General features: G+C 37.6%; 1 protein-coding gene across 1 annotated transcript in view; it reads left to right on the top strand.

The window, feature by feature from the left end:
• Positions 1–1,160: 1,160 nt before the first annotated feature.
• The window catches only part of LOC139715752 (beta-1,3-glucan-binding protein-like), a 31,331-nt gene continuing 11,130 nt past the window's right edge, over positions 1,161–21,361 (top strand). Inside the window, exons 1-4 of the mRNA XM_071627302.1 lie at positions 1,161–1,347; positions 5,475–5,576; positions 6,328–6,453; positions 8,118–8,258. Coding sequence (XP_071483403.1) covers positions 1,185–1,347; positions 5,475–5,576; positions 6,328–6,453; positions 8,118–8,258 — 532 coding nt within the window. The 5' untranslated portion in view covers positions 1,161–1,184. The remainder of the gene's footprint in view (positions 1,348–5,474; positions 5,577–6,327; positions 6,454–8,117; positions 8,259–21,361) is intronic.

The following is a 21,361-nucleotide window of genomic DNA, read 5'->3' as shown; positions in this document are numbered from 1 at the left end:
ACTTGTATAAAAATGTTTGCTTTGTATTACTTTATATGGAAATTAAATCATTTGAATTAAATTGAATTGAAAAATAAGTATAACAATACCAAACATATTATTCACAAGTCATGAAAATATAAACAAGAGTTCACATTACAAATGTTATAATCATGTGAAATAAGACATATATTTCATAGCAAATATTTAAATCTTTAAATACAGGTGGAGGAGACCGCTATCAATAAACGAATCGCTTGACTTAGACGACGACCTCAAACCTCAGTCTTAACAAATCTAGAACAGAACATACGGTGCTACGTCAGGCAGGCAACCAGGTACACTGCTATATACTCAGTAGTAAATATGTAGCCAACTATTCATTGTCGATATGAATTTTTATTAACGTCTACGAAGCAAACTCCGTATGCTACATTCTCCTTTTCCTCTTTTTCCTGTTAACCCTGTCATTCCGTGGGTGAGATGTTTACAAACACTGTCAACAAGACAGTGGGACGGTGGTCTTGAGAAGGTTAAGTTTCCCTATTCACATCTATTCTTTCGAGATATTGTGTGCACATTACATGAGAGATATCTAATTTCATTTATTTCATTTCCAATAATGCAAACATTGGCATACACATATAATACAATAAATAAATAACACAATATCTATACAATTAACAAGTACAAGTAACAAAGAAAAATACCCGAAATTAACAACATATACTACGCATCACATAGGCAGATGAAATTGAATTACAATTAAAGTTGCAGGAAATGGAGGAGACGTGCTGAAAAGCCAAACTTGTATTTTGCAGTCTCCTCGCGGACAAAAAAACAACAACAACTAATAACATCAAGGAAGCAAGATATGACCTTTTGTTGTTTTTAAATGATGGTAAAAGTCCTATAAGGGGTGAGGGAACATAATCAGCTGTGAATCAAACATGCGTTAGCGTCGGTGTTTGCGCCGTGCCTGTTGTCTGCTGTAAACAGTAAAGTTATCTTCACCACCTTACTTCAAACAAATGAAGAGCATAATATACACAGTTAACTTATTAAAACCAAATTAAAACAAATAGCAGATGGTTTCGTGCGTACCTTTTCTCACGCTTCAACAGAGGTTACATAAGTCTAATAATTAAAGAGTTTTCAGCCAGGTGCTGAACATCATTTTCACAAGGCAACAGTGTGCTGTCGACATGAAAGGAAAGCTACATCTCGTCGCCTTGCTGGCGGCGTTCGCGTTCTTCGCCCACGATGGTGGTGCCGACGCTACGCAGGTCGTCTACCCACTCAGCTACCAGGTGCAGACTCCACAGATCTCGCTGGTGTCGCCCCAGGGAATCCGTTTTGCCTATCCACGTGAGTATCCAGAAATTAAACAAAAAGGATGGTTCACCCTTGTTGACGTTGTATTCTTCATTAATATTACCTTATCTTAATTACGGAATTTTAGCATGGGGAAGTGCCCATCAAACTTTATTAGATAAACTATATAGATAACGTTATAAAAAAAACAACACTTCGTATTATTTGTGGCGTTTCACCACGTTCCCATGCAGATCCATTATTTAGTAAATATAAGATTTTAAGAATTGAAGATTTGTTTTTCTTTAAACTGGGTCAGTTTATGTTAAATTATAACACAAATGCACTACCCAGCATCTTTTATTCAATGTGTCCACGAAATCAATCTTTTCATAATTATCCCACCAGACGATCTAATAAGTTTCATTTACCCTTCCTGAGAACTTTATTGACCCAGAATACATTCATATACACCGGGCCTAGATTCTTGAATTCTTTAAGTTGTGATACAAAAAATTCTCCATCTTTGAATTCGTTTAAGCGCAAGTTGAAACTCTTTTTGTTAAATTCCTACTAAGACATTTACTATTCATTTAATAGCTAGCTGGTCTCTACAACCCAAGGGTTTATCGTCAATCGTTGAATTCATCATTGTGTTATTTATTACATCATCTTACTTGTATAAACCTTGCTCAGCTTCTTGAGCTCCGAAGCACCTCAATTCCCTATTCCGATCCCGATGTTCAGCGTGTGGGCTTTTCCTTCCGTCCTTTCTTTCTTTCTTTCCTTTCTTTCTGTTATTCTGTTGTGCTTTATTCCTTTCAATGGTATACCCTTCTGTCAAGTCATGTCATGTTGTTGTGTTTCTCTTGTCTTGTTCCGTCCTGTCTTCGGAAACAAATATGTTCATAAGAATCCTTTGAGTGGTTCACAATATACAAGCATGCTTTTCAGTGGACCTCTCAATTCTCTTTTTTTCTCCAAACATAACTTTGTATTTTGCCGGTATGCATGTATGATTTTTATTTGTTAACCATTATCTGTCATGAAAAGTTGAATACATGCCTATGTTGTGTATGTTATTACTCCTGATTTATTCTGTGTTATGTTTTGCTGAAAAAAAGAAAGAATGAAATAAATAAATGAAATGAAATGAAATGAAAATCTCTGACTCTGTCATCTGCTACTTGCTAATACCAATTAGGTTCAAGAGATGAAGTTCCATTTGGCTGTAATTATAAAAACACCTGTCAGTTTTCTCTGGATGCACACACAACTACAGCAACAACAAAAATAATAAAAATAAGTAAAAATCCACAGGTGCATTTGTGCCTTTGATGATTGCGGTTTGATAACACCGTTTATCTGAGTAATTCGTAAATTCATTTTGAAGCTAACATAATGTTTACGATAAGTATACTGTATTTCACTTGTTTATGTAGTAAATATGATTAAATTTCACATAACGATAAAGCATATAAAACAAAAGTAAATTTTGATTTTGAGCTGTAGGTCCTATGTTGTGGAAATTGTACCATTTATTATACTGGAATATTTTTTTCTTCGATCTCTTCCGACAAATGACACTGGAATCATATAATCCTCAAGTACAGTTCTTTGTTAATTCAAATGAGTGTAAAAAATACGTAAAGTCTGGTAATTTTGATTTTAATGTTATCAATCTTTGCGCATTTTTATTTCTTTGCGAGTCTGCGTGGCTATACCAATATGTAGAATGTACCGCTCATCTTTTATGAGCAGGGATGGCGAATGGTATAATTGCAGTATACCGTTATAAAGAAAAAATCATTTTCCTTAGAGCGTGGCTGATCATTATGCAATGAGTCATCAATAAACTGTCTTCCTGTCTGTGGGTAGCTCCAGTTTGGCGTATACTATAAATAAATAAATAAATAAATAGATATATATATATATATATATATATATATATATATTTTTTTTTTTTTTTTTTTTTTTTTTTTTTTTTTTTTAGAGGCGAAATCAAGATGTGATCAAACCGAATAAGATTGCTGTTAACTCCATCTCTTCTTTAGGTTTCTACAGCCCTACATTTCCGTTTGTTGAGTACTGGGAGAAAGATGTCTGAGAATTCATTACAGTGATTTATACAAATTTCCTTCACCCGGGAAGCTAATAGTGATATGTTGGGAATATTTTGTGAAATCCATGCAAATAATTTGCTTGTTTTTATGCTACCTTGGCTTGCAAATGTTAACTTGATGAAAAAAAGATGGTAATAATACTAAATTGAAAATGAGTAGTGATCCTGATGATAATAATCTCTTCTTTTTTTGGGGGGGGGGGGGGGAAGAGCACTCATGGTTGTGCAATAATGTATTTCTGTATCAGAGGTGAGTTGACATCAAAGAATGATGAAAAAGTGGAGAGTCGTGTTGAAAGGGGCCCACAAATATTTGAAGTATTTTTGTTCTTTACGAATAAATCCATGACAATAGTCGTTTTATCAGGAAATCATTGCGTATTGTTTACCCCTGTTCCACATAGATTTTTTTTCCTTTTTTTCATCGGCCACTCGTCCAAACCAAGGATTTTTGTTTCCGGCCATCCACTGAAGTGTATCGGATCACCGTCTGATAAATCCGCCTTGTGTTGGTCAACTATCTGGTCAGTATCAGACATGTCTGGTCTCATGAGGCAAGAGGATCGAGCGGAATATGTCTGACACTGACCTGATAGTCAACGATTACAAGTGTCGGATTTATCAGACGGTGATCCGATAAACTTCTGTGGGTGGCCCGAAGTAACAATCTTTGCTTCCAACAAGTGACTGATGAGAAAAAAAACAAAATCTCTGTGGAATGGGGGCATTAATGTAACGTCCCTTTCAACCACGTGGAACATGGCATGGAAGTGAAAATGCAACAACTTACTGTATTTTGTAAAGAAATGAGCTTGTTTAAACACATGATTAACCTATATAGAAAATGTTATTTTACCAAAATGGGTGTTATGTATTTTCGTTTCTCCATTGTATTCCTGGAGAAAAAGTTGCAGAAATAAATTGAAATTGAAATTGAATCAGACATTCAATCTCTTTGCATGCTTATTGCAAGTTACTGGATACACAGTTATATACAGTTGTAAAGAAATCGATCGTGAAGTACCATAGAGCCGATTCAGATCAAAGGAATGGATAGATATAAAACCAGAGTTGATTAACTCAAAAAGAGAAATACTCCAAATTTCGAAACATCTTAAAATTTTGAAATTAGGAGAGAAGGGAGTAAGGACATGAAATTTCTAGGTTTTGAAGAAACAAGACGAACCACTTTGTAATGGAATGGTTATAATGTCAAGATACAAACGAGACAGCAAAGTATAAGGTCACTCACCTTGTTTATTCTATACATACTTTTTGCTATGCGCCGCATCAGTACAATTGTATAATGATACTAATAATTGATTTACTTACAGAACACATTATATGTTTTCGTCTCAGTGTGCTTTCCAATGATGAGAACTACACGTTACACTATACGGCATATACAATCTTACTACGATACTTGAATAAACATATAAATCAATAACAATGGTATCATAACCGTGACAATAATGCTCACAACATAATCTTTGATTTTGTATGCAACTGATTTGTTTAATAGCTTCTTGTAAGGATGCCTCTAGCAACAGCGGCCAAAACTTTGCGTCACAGACCGTACTCATAAACTAGTATTTGAAGGAATATAGCTTTGATGGCATGTCTTTGTACTGACTGTAACATATTATGTTATTACGTTACGCGTAGATACATCAGACAAAAGCAATGGGAACATTGGTGGAGGACATAATTCACATATTTTCAAAGGGACACTGCCTATAAAATCGGACATTCAATAAAACAAAATATAGAAAACAAAATGTCGTCCTTTACCTGAGATACAAAGACATTCAGGTACTGATTTCATTATCATCATTATTATTATCACCATCATTATCTTCATTATTATCATTTTATTTGTTTCTTTTATATATATTTCATCTATTTCATTTATTATTATCATTATTTTTTGCTTGAGCGCTAGGTGATGGACCAGTGTGGAAAATTCGCATCGAAACGCTTATCTATCTCAGTCAAGGCGTCAAGACTGGATAAACACAGATTAACTATTTACCATCCATGTTTCATTTTTTTTTTTCAGATGAAGACGGGGTATCCCTTGTGGCATACCACTACAACATCAATAGACCGTTAAACGGTGTTGCTGCTGGTGATTACAACTATGATGTGACCGAACCCACAGGTAAGGTTGCAGAATTTTGACTGTCATGTTTGTTTGTTTGTTTGTTTGTTTGTACTTGTTTGTTTTTACCATTATCCTGATTCATCTTATGCTAATCTCCTGGAGTTTTGCAAGCCGTGGGCATCAGAATCGTCTGCTTGTGATCAGTTCTCTCTATTATGAGCTGTTTTCTACCTACATGATTTATATTCGTGTAACTTTCCAAATGCTGTTGTCACTTCTTAAAATTTTCTTCCTTTCCGTTGAAATAATTATGATGATTACGAGCAAAAAAGAAAAAAATATGGATGGGTTCAGGAAATTGCAAAAAAGTGTGTCAGCTTCCCCGCACTCAAGGTCTGGAAACGAGCACGTAAAGACACATTTTGTTTTGAATGCAATTACACAGTTGGTTTACCCATGGTAATCATGATAATGAACTTATACTGCCCTCTTTGTAGGCTAAACTAGCCTGACTCTTTTTGTCTGTTTGGTATTCCAGTGATTACAAAGGTAATAATCCATTTGTCGGCTTGTTTGTTTTCTTGCTTTTCGTTTGTTTGTTTATGGACTGACAAGAGAAGATGCTAAACTGGTAGAACTTGTGTTGTCTTGAACGACATAACAGCATGTAATGGAATCCATTGAATAAGGAAAAGGAGAGTTATTTCAGATATTGTTCCTCAGTCTTCTTTGACGAATAATCCACCTGTTTGACTGAATATTTTGTCCGTTTTCTTTTGCTGTCTTTTTCTGTTCCTTTTTCTAAAAGGAAACTACTGGGTCCACGAGAAAACGGATATAAACCCGCAGATTGGTGACACGGTGTACTACTGGGTGTATGTGGTCTACAACGGAGTTGGATACCAACTATTGGAGCAGTCCTGGGCTGTGCCAGGTACGCATGTTTTCAGGGCAATAAAAACACACCGTGCCCTTTATGATTCTGTACTTCAGTATTTACTCTCAACTCTTTCAGGGCTTTTTCATATGCCTTCTCATATGCACTCGACAAGTCAATAGACTTATGAGCTATTGTATTCAAATAATGCAATGCAGTATCTCCTTGACAAGATGTATTCATGGCAATCTCTATATTAAAGGTTCCTAAAGTTTGCAGTGAAGGCGTACTCCAGCTTGTGTTAGTGGCAAATGAAAACATCTTTCAGTGACTATATAAATGAGAGAAGAACCGTGTCCAGGCATCCATGCAATTGGAGAACAGTAGAAAACTGGTTCATGGCACACTTGTTATTATTGTCCAGTTTGATTGCTTGTTGTGTTTACTTCTTATCGATATAGTGTTTACTAAGCGAGAGCATTTTGTTAATCTATGTGTTTGATTTGATGGAAGTTAAGTGATTCTAAAAGAAAAGGAAATCCAGTATGATGAAAATAGCTAAAAGTTACTTCAGTTGAAAATGATAGCTTCTTGTTTATGTGTCTGTCTATAAGTTGGTTGAAGTAGAATTTGCCCGACTGACACACTTATTTTAGAAACACATGAGATGAAATTTCACTATATGTTAAAGATATTTTGATTGGTATCATCCCTTTCATTCCATCCCGATGGCATCCCATTTTCTTTGCTCAATTTTTCCACTAATAAAAAGTTATTTCAAATCAGACATATCACATGAAAGAGAAATAATAGCTACCAAAATTATCCTATTGGATTGGTGAGGTATTATCTATTTCCTCACAGATGTCCCATCGACCTGAAAGAGTCAATTTTTCTTCAAATCTTTTTTAAGTCTGATCGAATTAAAAAGAAATCACATTCTTCACATCAAACAAAAATTTGTGCGTTTTGATAATTTAATTTATTGGTGGTTAGGGTGGAAAATTGTAGTTGCTAAATCATCGAAAAATGTAATCAGGCTATTAGGCTATGAGATGATGATATCCATTCCTAATCTAATTTGATAATCAGGTTGCAATACGATATCAATAGTCAACGAAAAAGGAATATGAATATCTAATCTTAGAATCATCCTGTCCGTTGGGCTTGATTCTGCTTATAAAGTCAAATTTAACCTTGAGTGGTATCTTACATTAGGGAAATGAAAAAAGATTTGATACTGTTTAAGCAAAGTCGAGCTCCTTACATTTTTCTTGATCTGTCTCGGTCTCGGACAGTAAAATGTACATTAATTTTAGAGAATAAGTGCCTCAGAATGATTTGTGTATACACACTGACCAACGTTTCAGTGTTCTGTCACAAAGGCATGGTGGTACCAGTTGTAAACTTGTATCAATAAACAATGAGTGCAAAGTTACATTATATTCAATTCAGCGTCAATGTAAAAAAAAAACATATCCCTCTCTCACTTCCGCCTTTTGCGGGTTAGAACATGGAATATGCATCCTGTCTGTTAAACTTGTCTTAATAGGAATTGCCGTTCTAATCTAATACTTAACCAGTGTGATAAGCAAAGACTTCTCTCAAGTTGTGCCATGCGATAATTGAGAACATTATTCTTGTTTCGTTTCATGTTTGATATGCATATTATATACATATACATATACGTATATATATAAGTATTATAATTTTTCCCCCAGAGCCAACTTCTGCGCCTGTCACTACAACTGCACCAACCGATGCACCCGTCCAACCTACCAACTCACCTGTTACCAACCAGCCCGTTTCGAGCACGCAAAGCCCGGGAAGTGGATCCACCCCATCCAGTGGAGGTGGAGGAAGTAGGTTAATCTGTGATTTGTGATTGTCTCTTTCTCTCTCCGTCTCTCTTCTCTGTATCATTTTATTCGTTCAAAAACGGTTTTCTATTTTTTTCGGTTCTGGTTGTTGTTTTTTCTTTTTGAGAGAGGCAGGAGAGACAAAGATTTATTGGAGAACTGTATACTGAAATGCTGCAGGTTTGTTTTACTGCTACAGTGACTAGGTATTCCATGGACCTGTTTCATAAAGGGTTACGATCGATCTTACTCTCGATCTATTGAACGTAACTCAGTAAATCTTTAGCGTAAGTCTGTTTCATAAAGAAACTTACGCTTGATTTCAAGAAAAAAAAAACGTAACTTGCAATCAATCGCAAAGTTGTATATGAAATGCAAATTTGCTATTGATTTCAAGTTGCAATCAATCGCAAATGTATATCTAAAGCGTAAGTTTAAACTTATGCTCAATCTTTTTGAAACAGGCCCCAGATTTTATTCCACTACACATTCATATTGTAATTTACAAGTATTAAAGGGCACAAAGACTTCATCGGACATCAAATTGAACTGATATAGGCCTATACGTAAGAGCAAAAAGACACCTGAGGATGTATTGCAGTATAGGCCCTACTGAATTGTGCAACAAGCCTTATATACTGAGGGGTGGGGTGGAGGAGGAGGGGGGGGGGGGGTGGGCAAAATTGGGTCTCGAAGATCAATCCTCTGCCACCAGTATTGACAAGCATGTTCCAATTAAGACAAAAGCAAAATAAATGCGAAGGATAGTCCGGGCATGGTATCAATTCGACGCACGGAACCATTTCTTTTCTAAGGAGACACACACCAACACACACACACACACACACACACACACACACACACACACACACACACACACACACACACACACACACATACGCACAGATACTTTGGAAAAGCATTCTTGGCTGGGGATTGTCGATAAGACATAGATAGATAGATAGATAGATAGATAGATAGATGGAAAGGCGGATTAAGAGAGAGAGAGAGAGAGAGAGAAAAAAAAGGGGGGGGGGAGAGAAAGAGAGGGACAGAGAAGAGGAGAAAAAAAAATATACGTACTACAAATTCAGTTTTTAAGACCCCAAACATGTCAAATATAATTATCTTAAATGGATCCCTGAATAGCTGTCCAAGAGAAAAAAAAACATTAAAAGAGATGCATACGCTTTATAAAAAAGGAAAGCAGGTAGTTTTATTCATTTTGATCTAAATATCTAGCCAATGGTACGAAGGATGGATGGTACAGAGGATGCACTGGTGTATGTGCAAACTGTCCATCGACGTCGCCGTGACATCAGAGTCTTTTGATCACCTTTTGAATTTTAAACGACATATTTGTTTGGGGTGTTTTACTTATTGAGAGCTATGTACCACTGCAAAAGTTTGTGAGGTAGCGCCCTGACTGGTTTTTATTTTGCATTCAATCAACTCAGTTCCAGCAAAGCAAACGTCATTATGATATGTATATATACACTTGTCGCGTTCATCGTTCTCTGGGGACGTTATAGCAAATTAGCCAATCCCTCACCATACCACTCAGAGAGGGCACGCAAAATATTGATTAGGATGAGTTCCTTATTGTTGGCACAGTCCAAGTTGAAAAAGTTCACTGCGATACTTCTCTGTCCAAATTCGTCCTTTGAACCGTTACAAAACAAAAAATTTGCACATTATGAAACTCTTTCATAACAACATGTTGAAACGCAGTGGACTCTGCCGTATATTTAAACGTTAGTTCAACCCGATTCACGGATCGTCGCTGTGGACTTAGACCACCCTTTGTTAGCACAGACTAAGAGAAGGAACGACTTTATCTATCTTCCATCACTTCGCGCTCCACGCGGAGGTACCATCTAGGAACAGCTGGACCTTTTCTCATGGAAAATTGTATCTTATCTTAAGTTAGATGTGACTTGTGAGAAATGCAGTAAATAATTGACTCGGGTAAGCGGCAGGCCATCTTCAGAATTGCTCCTGCCACACCAAATGTAAGGTCTTATCCGGTCTGTACCTGCCCTTGTCTACGCAGTTGGCACAAAGAAACGTATATAGGCCTATAATATGAACTTTTCACACCTTCGCACACCATCATTCTGATAACCGCGACTAACTGTTATTTTTCTGTTTTTCTGCATGATCTCGAACTGGATCCTACAAACCTGTTAACATCAAGAAGAATGGTGTGAAAATACACTGGCCGTGGAACGGGGTGGGGTTGCTGCTCCCGAAATTTTTGCTACATAAATAGACAAGCAAACAAGCAAAGAAAGAAAGAAAGAAAGAAAGAAAGAAAGAAAGAAAGAAAGAAAGAAAGAAAGAAAGAAAGAAAGAAATTACATGTACGCCTGGAAAAATACAAATCCGATCATTAAGTTAAGGTTTCGTCGACAAATTACCCCCTTCTTCTGAGCATTGCCCACAGACCCAACCGTGTGACGTAAACAATGTAAGACGAAAGTCTTTTCCTCTCTCTCCGTCGTCCCCACTCCTTCCCCCAATATTTAAAAGAATATTATACTCCCCTCTCTCACGCGAATACCAGTTTGATTATCAAAGTAAGTTATGAAATTCTTAAAGGAAGGAAAAAATCCCCTGCACTTTTGTTTATGGATACTATTTCATCAGCATCACCAGGATGTCACAATCATGTAAGAGTTGAGCGTTTGTAAAGAGACATTACATCGAATGCCACAATTGCGGATCGATCAATGTTAGATAAGGTGTTTTTTTTTTTCAAATCTATATTTGGGATTTTTTGTTAACTGTGCGGGAAAGAAGAAATACTTATGGGCACTTCTCTTATATCACGTTTCTTTGGAATATTGCCAAGTGCTTCTGTCATCATAACCTGGTGTAAACGTATAAGTAGCATCAAATATCAACACACAAAAAACCTATAAAACCCCCCAAACCGAACAAGTCTGTATTGTTGACTGTACAAAAGGAGGCCATCATGTCTATTGTGCTTTCTTGATAAACATTACAATATCATTGTGACAAATTTGCATTCTATAGCTTGTGTGTTTGAATGTGGATGTGTGAGTGTGTGTGTGTGTGTGTTTGGGGGATGTGGGTGGGTGTGGTAGTTGAAGATGTCATGACACGCCCCTCTGTTGTCGTAACACTCAATGACGTGTAGTGGAATGACTGCGCTGAATCGTAAGGAGTTTTTTTTTTGACAAGTGAAATTCTGTTTTCTCCTTGCTTGTCAAACAGTGAGATTCTCCAATATAAAACCACCACACACCATGTACTTGAGACGAGGGCTTCTTTAGTAGGGCATTTCAATGACACTCGTCAGTTTTCTTCTGGAATGAAAGCATTGGTGATCACATCACATAAAAACGCTGAGCAAGATTTTCACGACGCTGATTGCAAATTGTGTCGCCAATTTTACTTTCATCGCAAACCCCGCTGACTGAGATAAGAAAAAAAAAATGAACGCGTACGACTCGAAGTCGAAATCGATGGGGATATCGGAGAGCGATCTGGTGCCAGAGGTGAAATCGAAGAGCAGCTCGACGATGTACTTGGTACTTCTTGGTATCATCCTCCTGCTCGCTGTCACAGCCGTGGCCGTCATCGCCTTGGTCATGGCCCTGAGGAAAGAGGATAGTGAGTAACGCTTCTAGAAAAATTACGACAATCTTAAGTAGGCAGTAATATTCATGGTAATAGACATCGAATAGCAAAAAGAAGGGACCCCCATCCCACTCTTTGGTCATAAGGACCGCATGCAAATTCCTTAATACCGTGAAGGGGTACCGTGAAGGGGCCTGAGATTTAACTTAAACAAGAAACAAAAACAAAATAAGACAAAATAAAACAATAAAAAGCCAGATCTCTTTAATGAATCGTCGTTTTTTAATCTATATTTCTTTTTTGGACTCTTGATAAATCTGAGAAGGGGGTAATATAACATATCTTTAAAAAAAGCATAGAAAAGTCTATTCAATGTTAATCTCGTGATGGAATGCTTAATATTCCTGCTAGTTTTGAAAGCTTGTTTCTCATTCAGGATTATTTCAGTTTGAAAAGTAGAAATATTGACTCCTTGTCCCCACCCCTTGCCTTGAGATAGGGAGTTGGAATGAGAGCTCAAAGAAGAAGCATTGCATTATAGTAATTGATAAAGATTATTAGGGGGATCTCATGGCAGGGAGTTGAGTCTCACCTCCCTGCTCAAAGGCAGGAAAAGCTTGTGGAAAGCACGCAAATGGTATGAATGGGGTCGGTGGGGGCTCAGTAATTCTGGCAGTTCTGAGATAGGGTATTGGAAGGGAGGGGATGAGCGCATCTAAGCATACCCAACAATGTGAGTGGGGGGAGGGGGGGGGGAGGGTCTTTCATCAAGACCATTACGAAGCTTTCTCCAGGTAACCGTTCGTGCAAGTAAGGAAAATTTGAAATCGCGTGTTCAATATTGATCAATGCATACATCGAGCAAGATCAGAATCCACACCTTCGGTTTAAGAGTCTCGTGATATACCGAGGTTGTTCCTTTTCGTTCATTTCCCTACATCTCTTATAGAAACTGCCTGAAACGTCATTCCAATCGTTTGGGTGCGCTTCACGAGTTCGACACCCACGAGTCATACTGCCTACGAGTCGAATAGAGCCCACATTCAGCTCACGAGTCATAAAGTCCACTAGCTAGACACAATAGAGAACAAAGCGCGAAGGTTCGAGACTAGACAAAAACAGGTTCCACGAGCTCGGCATGACACTACGAGGCTTTATGCAGCTCGTGGACATTGTAATTTTGCCTAGTGTCTATATAGCTCATTGGCCTGTTAAACCTATTTCAGCTAGCGGGCCTGTTTTACTTTTTGTCTTTCTCGTTGGCTGCATGTCTCGTGGGTTGTATGACTACGCATACATTCACAACAGGCTAATTTTGATTACAAAATGTATTACGATTTACAATGATAACATTTTCCTGGGAACCCCTTAATTACCGTTTCTTTTCACTAGTTCCACTTAAACACAGTTCATTACTTGGAATCCACTTATTTGTTGCAATGTCGGGCAAGCTTCCAGCAGTTTTCTATTTGTCAGGATCAACCATTGTTCGAAATGTTGATGTGTAAAGGCATAAAAATACATCAATAGATATGTTACCACGTGTGTTCATAGACAGCAGGGATATGGGTATAGTCGTTTCGTAGCGCTCGGTCTAAATTTAATGTTTACCTATCCAGTAACTTGTCTATCTAGAGCACATTCGCGCGTGCACATGATAGCAAACGTGTAAACGAGTCACGTAGGTGAATCATGGCCACGCACGCGTTCTTTTGCCTTTTGTTTACGTTGTGAACTTGTCAAATCACGTGAACTCCAATGTGGTTGAAACAAAAACGGTCTTGAACTCCGTCAACTGAGTGATTTTTGGTATGTTTGTGGTTATATAGTTTGTATGATTACAAAATGATGCAATTGCAGTCAAACTCGGCTTGATCTAATCCAAAGAGACATGAGAATATCCATCGACTTACACAAGAATTAAGCCAATTGTAGCCATCTGAGTTAACATTTCAACGACTTAGGCAATTTTTCGACTTAGGCGAGGTTTAGTTAGTCCACCCAGGGGGATAGGGAACGTGATGGAAGGAATGGCAAAGTAGCTGTGGTGTATTGTTAATCCTGAAAGTGTTAGCATGGAAAAATGAGGTTTTACACTTTCGAAACCCGGATGTGGGTGACCCCCAAAAGTAGATCGTATAAGGACAAACTTTGATGTGCTACCTCAACAAAACTGTGTGTCAGCAGAGGGAAAGAAGATTCATCACTTGAATTACCATTCAAGTATAAACAATTGCGATGGGGCCATTATATCTTTGAGACCAAGAACGGAGATAAAAGATTTATTCAAAATATGACATGTGATATCAATGGCGGCTTCTCTTGACTTAATAAGTTCTTCATCAACCTTCACAGAATCTGATATTTCCGAAAAACCTGCCTTGTTTCTGTTTGCTTGACCTGAGTCTAAAAGGAGGCCATAAAATCCATTATACTTAATTGAGAAACTACACCAGTCCTTATCTTGTTCAGTTTGCATTTTGAGTTAATCAAATCGTTACTGTGCACTGGGTGAAGGTAGGTGTGTAGGTACATTATGTGTATGCTGTGACACGCCCCTTTTCTGTCGTGGTGCTCGTGGATGGGTACTGGAGTGACAGCGACACATTGTCTCAAAGATATCGATATAAGCTGATTGTTTTCTCGCCAGTTGTCAAACAGTCAGCTATTCTAATCTCATCTTACACCATCGAAACGAGCGGAGAACCATAGAGTCGGACACTTCAAGGAGGCTTGTTAATTCTTCTTTTGGAAGAAATAGAAGAACACTGATATTGTACCATATCATATAAAGAGGTTGAAGCAAGAATCCCGCCTAAGACTGTTGTCGGATTCACGCGAGTGTACCGATTTCCTGTTTGATATCGTTATTTATTGTGCACGACGCTGAAATAATACAGAGAATCAAAGATGAGTTCGTACGACACTAAGTCGAAGTCGATAAATATGTCCGAGAGTAATCTGGTGCCGGAGAAGAAGTCGGAGAGCAGCTTCACGATGTACCTGACTCTCCTTGGGGTCGTCTTCATGCTTTCCGTGGCGGCGGTCGCAGTCACCGCCCTGGTCCTAGCAGTCAGGGAAAAGAATGGTAAGCAATGTTGCTAGAAAGGCTCTCCTTTTCAAGGAAATAACAATCACCGAAGGGACCGTATACTCAGTAACCGTGGTGGTAATGACACCATTCCTGTGATCCGATATATCTCCAGGGTAGCCTGAACAGTGTTGGCACCGCTCTTCTCAAGAGCGTTGTGATTATCAATCGGCAGCATTTCCAATAAATGAACATTCGGGTCATATTGTTTGGAAAAAAAGGGACACTTTCGTCAAATCGTGGGCAAAATGGAAATATTGCTTATAAGTTTGGATTGCCGCTGAAATACCAGGCACAAACTTCATGTTAACTCCCATGTCGCTTTGCCCCCTTTATTTCAACTGAAGAAAAAGGTGTAAACTTCATTCCACAGTCACAGTGTTTTTTTTTTTTCTCCCGCCTGGAACTGTAGCTTTCAAAGTTATATATTGTCTCTAGATGTACATAGATGTGTTTAAATCTTTGCCTTTTCCCTCACTTACTGAAGAACAATGAATACCTTAATCGTAGTTTATACACTAACCTTTATTGAAAATACATAAAGGCTCTTACCCACCTGCAAGATATACTATATTAAATTCCTCTTCCCGTGCACTTGTAATAGGCCTTTTTTGTCCTTCATTACTTGATTTGGATAAAAAAAATCATTACCCAGCTAAATTTGAAAGAAGGCGTATTTTCAATTCTCTGTTGAACCTCACCCCCTCCGAAAAAGAGCAAACACTTAAAAAGACATCCCGCATATACACACTGATAAAATCCACCTGGTCAAAATTGACATATTCAATTTGTCAAAATTTGCCCAAATTTCTCAGCAGTATGTTCCTTCCATAGTCACAGCTTTCATTAAAAACATTTTAACGCTGAGGTAAGTTTTCATCTTGATATTCATATTGCACACACCTGTCACTCTACTGAACACTTCGCACACAATGTCATGTACTCGTGTTGAGGTATATGAATCATTCATTCAGTAATGTGATGAGGGTATATATTTGTATTTCAAGTTTCAAAGCATATCACAACAGGAGCTGCCACTATTGAAAGGCCAATGGACGAACCCATTCAGTTGTCGTATTCTTCTTAAGTCATTATTCATGACTGGAAGCTGAAAGAAATTGATAGAGTGTGCAGCACTTGGTGGCAGCAAGGAGCTTCAAACAATGCTCCTTGGTGGCAGCGAAGCGCTCCTTCGTTGTCCGAACAATAACGCGTCCACATGACAGGGAACGTGTGTACCAGGGCCACCTCCCTGTGTCTACGAGTCACGCGGACGTATCGTGGTAGAGTTATCTACGCCTCCTGTTTCGTTGTTGTTGTTTTTTTTTTTATCTTAAACTGTTTGATTACGTTAACCTCAATGTTTTTACGTCGACACGGTAATGAAACTAACAAAAAAGAAATGTGAGTCTTGACCGAAAAAACCCCGAACAAACAAACAAACAAACAAAACAAAACAACAACAACAACATCAACATCAACAACACCAAAACCAAAACCCACAATTTACCAACACCTTCGACCTAGTATGATAGAACCAAATCCAATATAAAACCCCATCAGTTGAATTGATTACTTTGGAAAATTTAACCAACTGCACAAACCTGATCAAATTGAATCAACTTTATTCAGTCATAATCAGTTTAAGTAATATACCATCAAAAGATTACGACTTCTCAAACGGGATAAAACCTTTATGAAATGATTGCCCCTTAACGATACTCCGTATGCTGTAGCGTTTCTCTGTCTTATCTAGCTGTTATGACCTGCCACTGAATCAGATTATTCCTGGGAGATATTCCTGTCACAAACATAACAACACAAATACGCACAAAACAATACAAAACCAGGAAAGAGCGACTTTCGATTTTTACTTTGGGAGGGGGAGGGGGTGGCACTTTACTAATATCCTGGTACTTGTATGTGGCAGTGGTTGGAAAAGACAAACTTAGGGCATTATCATTCGATCGCTCTTTGTGTGCAGTGGTTGGCCAGGAGACGTCACGATTGTCCCATGATACTTTGCAGCGCGTATTGACTTTTCGTCTGGTTAGTTTGTTTAATTTTTGTTTTCTGCTGGCTCCTCGTCTGATAAGCAGGATTTAAAAAAAAATAATTATCAATGATCTTAAGTAGATGTCTCGATGTAGCATTGAAGGTCGTATGTATATGCCTCTCTGCCTTCCCCGCCCCAAACATTTATTTGTATTTATTTATGTATTAGTTAATTAACTAATTTGATTAATCAATTGATTACATTAAGTAAATGATTAATGATTAATTAATCAATCAATTAGTTAATTAATTAATTTACATTCTCTCATAAGTGCCGGTGTGGATGAAGTATTGTTATGCACAAGGATATTGCTTGTCTTTACCTCTTGTGTTTTTATTCTTTCATGAGAGGATAATTTTTTTAATGCATGGAGAGAGAGAGAGAGAGTTATATCATAATTAAAATATTTTTGCAAGCGACGATTATTTAGTGCTTGAGTAATGGTTATGATAATTCTCATGTGCACATTATACTGAATTGGCCATGATTTTCTATCAGGGCAGATTCTCAAAAGTATAATGGATACTAAATATTGTCGACGAAGGTCAAATTGTCATTCAGTTGCAAGTGTGATTTTGATGTTACAGGTATTTTGGGCCTGCTTCATAAAGAGTTGTGATTGACCTTACGCTCGATTATTGAGCGTAACTCGATAAATCTAGCGTATATTTAATATTGAGCGAAAGTCCCGTTTCATACAGACACCTACAAATCGCTTGATTTCAAGAAAAATCAAGCGTAATTTTCAGTAGACGCGCGTTATACTTCCGATAAGTTGCAAAGCTTATGAAACGCAATTTACGATTGATTGCAACATACGCTCAATCTTTTTTTAAAACAGGCCCCTGATTTGGCAGTGGCTACTGAATAAATATATATCGTTATTATGTATAGGGATTACATTTGACGTTGTAACTCAGTGGATAAACCACAGACTCTCGCTCGCAAGGTTCGCGGTTCGAGTTTATTGTCAGCAGTGAGCGGGTCCTGACAAAGGTCACTCTCAGCGTTACTATAGGTTTTCCCGGCCAATTTCGCACTTTTGTCAGTCCATTTGATAAAAGGTTCATTCAATTTAGCGAAAATCCTCGTCACTGCACATTCTGTCATTCAAAATTGCAAGTTGGTCGTTCAATTTAGCATTTCGATCAATGAAATTTGCACATGTGCCATTCGAATTCGTAAAACGAGAATTCAAATTGGCACGTGCTCTTCAGTCATTCAAATTCGCCAACACTGGCCGAAAGGGGTAATTCAGTCATTCAATTTCGCGTATAGGCAGTCAAATCCCTAACATGTTCATTCAAATTAACGTCATGTTATTTCTTTTTTGAAAAGGTGATAACATTAAGACTTTTTGTTTCATCCACTCACTGTTAAGCAGTAAAAGTAATTTTTACCATACATAACTCGGGTTGGTTGTTCTGTAGCGCCCCTTTTCTTTCATATATGTCATTTTAGGCCTACATGTACCAATACTACAGATTAAGTTCATCTTCTTACAGTCATAACAGCACAAGTTAGATACAGACGTATTTCTCAAGAAGACAGAAAAAGAATTATAGAAACATTTGATGATCATAACCTTGACTTCCAAGAACTGGCCGACACACTCGGAATAAAGCACTCAACGGCCAGATAAGTTGTGGCCACATGATGCACTAAATCTTCAGACTGGAAGAATCACTAGGCACATTGAAGAAAAAAAAAACTGTTGCCAAAATCTCTCAAATAAGTACGAAAATATGAAATGTAATGACGCTTGCAAAACAGTAACTGCGTTGACAAAAAAAAAGAAAGAACCAAAGCATAAACATGCGTGCTAAATTGACTGCAAAAGATGTTAAATTGGATGCCCAAAAATGAATTTGAATGAACGAGTGCGGCATGTCCGTGATCACGTGACGATATCATTCTAAATTGAATGAACGAATAACGAAATGGTGCTAGTTTTACGAATTTCAATTGAAAAAGTGTTAATTAGAATGACGCTAAAGGTAATTTGAATGCTCCAAAATGAATTTGAATGAAGAGATCATAAAATTGAACTACCGAACATGTCATCTACGCTAAATTTGGCTAAATTGAATGCAGCAATTAGGAATTGGACTGACAAAAGTGCAAAATTGGCCGGGAAAACCTATATTAATACGTATATACCTACATAGTCCTTTGGAGAGGACAATTACATCTCCATGTCCATGTCGATGGAGAGAATGCAGCAATATACTATAGGAAAACTACACATCGGTAAAAATTTGAGAAAAACTTGACAATCGGTTCAAAAGTTTTGAATTTTTGAAGTTTCTGCGCAGTCACTGCTGGATGCGAAGAATAATGCAGAATAATAATGTGTAGAACGATATAAACAAGGTATAAAGAAAATTCAACATATTTTCACGCTTCTCGCAAAATAAAAGATTACTAGACATGCCTCTTTCAGAAGGCAGGCTGAAATAATACTACAATCATTGATCTGTTCCCCTGGTTTACACTGGAAATAAATCGTAACAACCAAATCAAAACAGTCGAGTATTTGAAGGCACACACACACACACACACACACACACACCAGGGGTGGATCCAGAAATTCCGCAAAGGGGAGGCGCCTTTGCAAAATTAAAGGGGCCGCATGCACCCCTATTTTTCTTTTTCTTTTTTTTTGTTTTAACCAAAAATAAACTAAATAAAATAATAACCTAATAAATATTGTGCTGTATGAACTCTCAATCTCAGCTCATCATGACTCGCCAGTATTAGAGATCTTATCGTAATGCAAACATAGATAAAAGTGGGCCAATTCATACACGTTTTGTTAAATCACCTTTACATATCTCAAAGAGTGGTCATTATCGTCATGAACACCGTATTGACTATTCATTCTGAAGTGCAAATTACTCTGATAAGCAGCCTGTTTTGCCATATCTTTTTTTATGGTTATGGCTTTGTTGGACCATAAAGTTGTAACTCAAATGACATTATAAGCTAAGCCTGATACCAAAGAGCTACTGTAATTACACACTTAAGAACGATTTTAGGCCTGTGATGTTAAAATTGTAATGGTTTGCTCTCTTACAGAAGGTTTTTCTTTTGTGGAAGGACGCTTGTTATTTACCGTTCGATTTTAAAATGGTCATAAAAATAGCAACAACAAAAGACAGTTGAGAAGACAGTCTACTTTTCCGTGTCCCAAACAGCTGTTATCATTAAGTTTTGGACAAGCCGAACTGTTTTCTTTAATAGCTAATTCTTGGCAACAGTCACAAGATCGGATTTAGACGATGCTTTTGAGAGCGTGACGCGATGAATATAATGATCTGTTTATTTGTCTCGGTCTTCCGGAAAAGAGTTGTACAACCAGGGCCCTGTTTCATAAAGCTGTTCGTAAACTTACGAACAACTTACGAGCGACTGGTGATCAGTTCGATGTGCTATACTTATCAGAATGTCCATAATTCAGCACAAGAACTGATCGCCAGTCGCTTGTAAGTTGTTCGTAACTTTACGAACAGCTTTATGAAACACCCCCCGAGAAAGGCACGAAAACTACTGGAAAGTTCTGTCATGTACAAAGCATTCAATGCCTATTTGTCTACAGGGAAATGTGGCATTTTGACTTTGGTTAAATGAAATAGAATTACAAAGTAATGAAAGAGGGCGAGTAAACTTTTTCTTTTATTTTCGTTTATGGCAAAGACCCAAAGAGGGCCTGGAGTTGTTTGTCCTTAAAACATCACACTATTCTTCTCAGTGGTCCCTCTCTTCTGTACCCCCTCTCTCTTCATCTTTCTCACAGTTTCATTTTTTCACTCAATGCTTTGAAACGAGTATTTTGCGAAAAAAAACCTTCAAAAATGTCCTCTGCAAACCAAACTTGCTCCTATAGAAAAGGAAAAAGAAGACCAGTGAGAACAAAGAGAAGCTTTGAAGAGAGGGAATCGAAATCACGAACCCTTTGGGCTTAAAAAACAAATGAATAGCAATCTTTGTATATGCAGACGCTCCAATTTTTCAAATCAAAATGATCTCTGCTATATATGATCTTGAGGGGGTACTGCATACCCAATGTACCTTTTGTGAGAAATAAGCGAAAGTAACATAGGTTATGATATTAATATGCGCTCTGGAATTCTCACTCGATGTCGTCAAAGCTGCCGCTCTCCCCCACTGAAAACAGTTATATCATGGCCACAACTGGTAAAATATATTACGCAGCTCACACAAAATCTGGATATCTACGTGGTGGAAGTATCAGTGAAATGCGCATACAGACAGACACGTTGAATTATCATATTTTTTTCTCTTCCCACTTACGTTGCTCCTTCCACGACAATGAATAACTTCCAGGTTGTT

The sequence above is a fragment of the Diadema antillarum genome, unplaced genomic scaffold (genome assembly GCF_040938485.1).
Source record: "Diadema antillarum isolate AM-2024a unplaced genomic scaffold, OU_Dant_1.0 scf00000054, whole genome shotgun sequence".
Taxonomy (NCBI): Eukaryota; Metazoa; Echinodermata; class Echinoidea; order Diadematoida; family Diadematidae; genus Diadema; species Diadema antillarum.
This window is presented reverse-complemented; position numbering and strand designations above follow the sequence as displayed.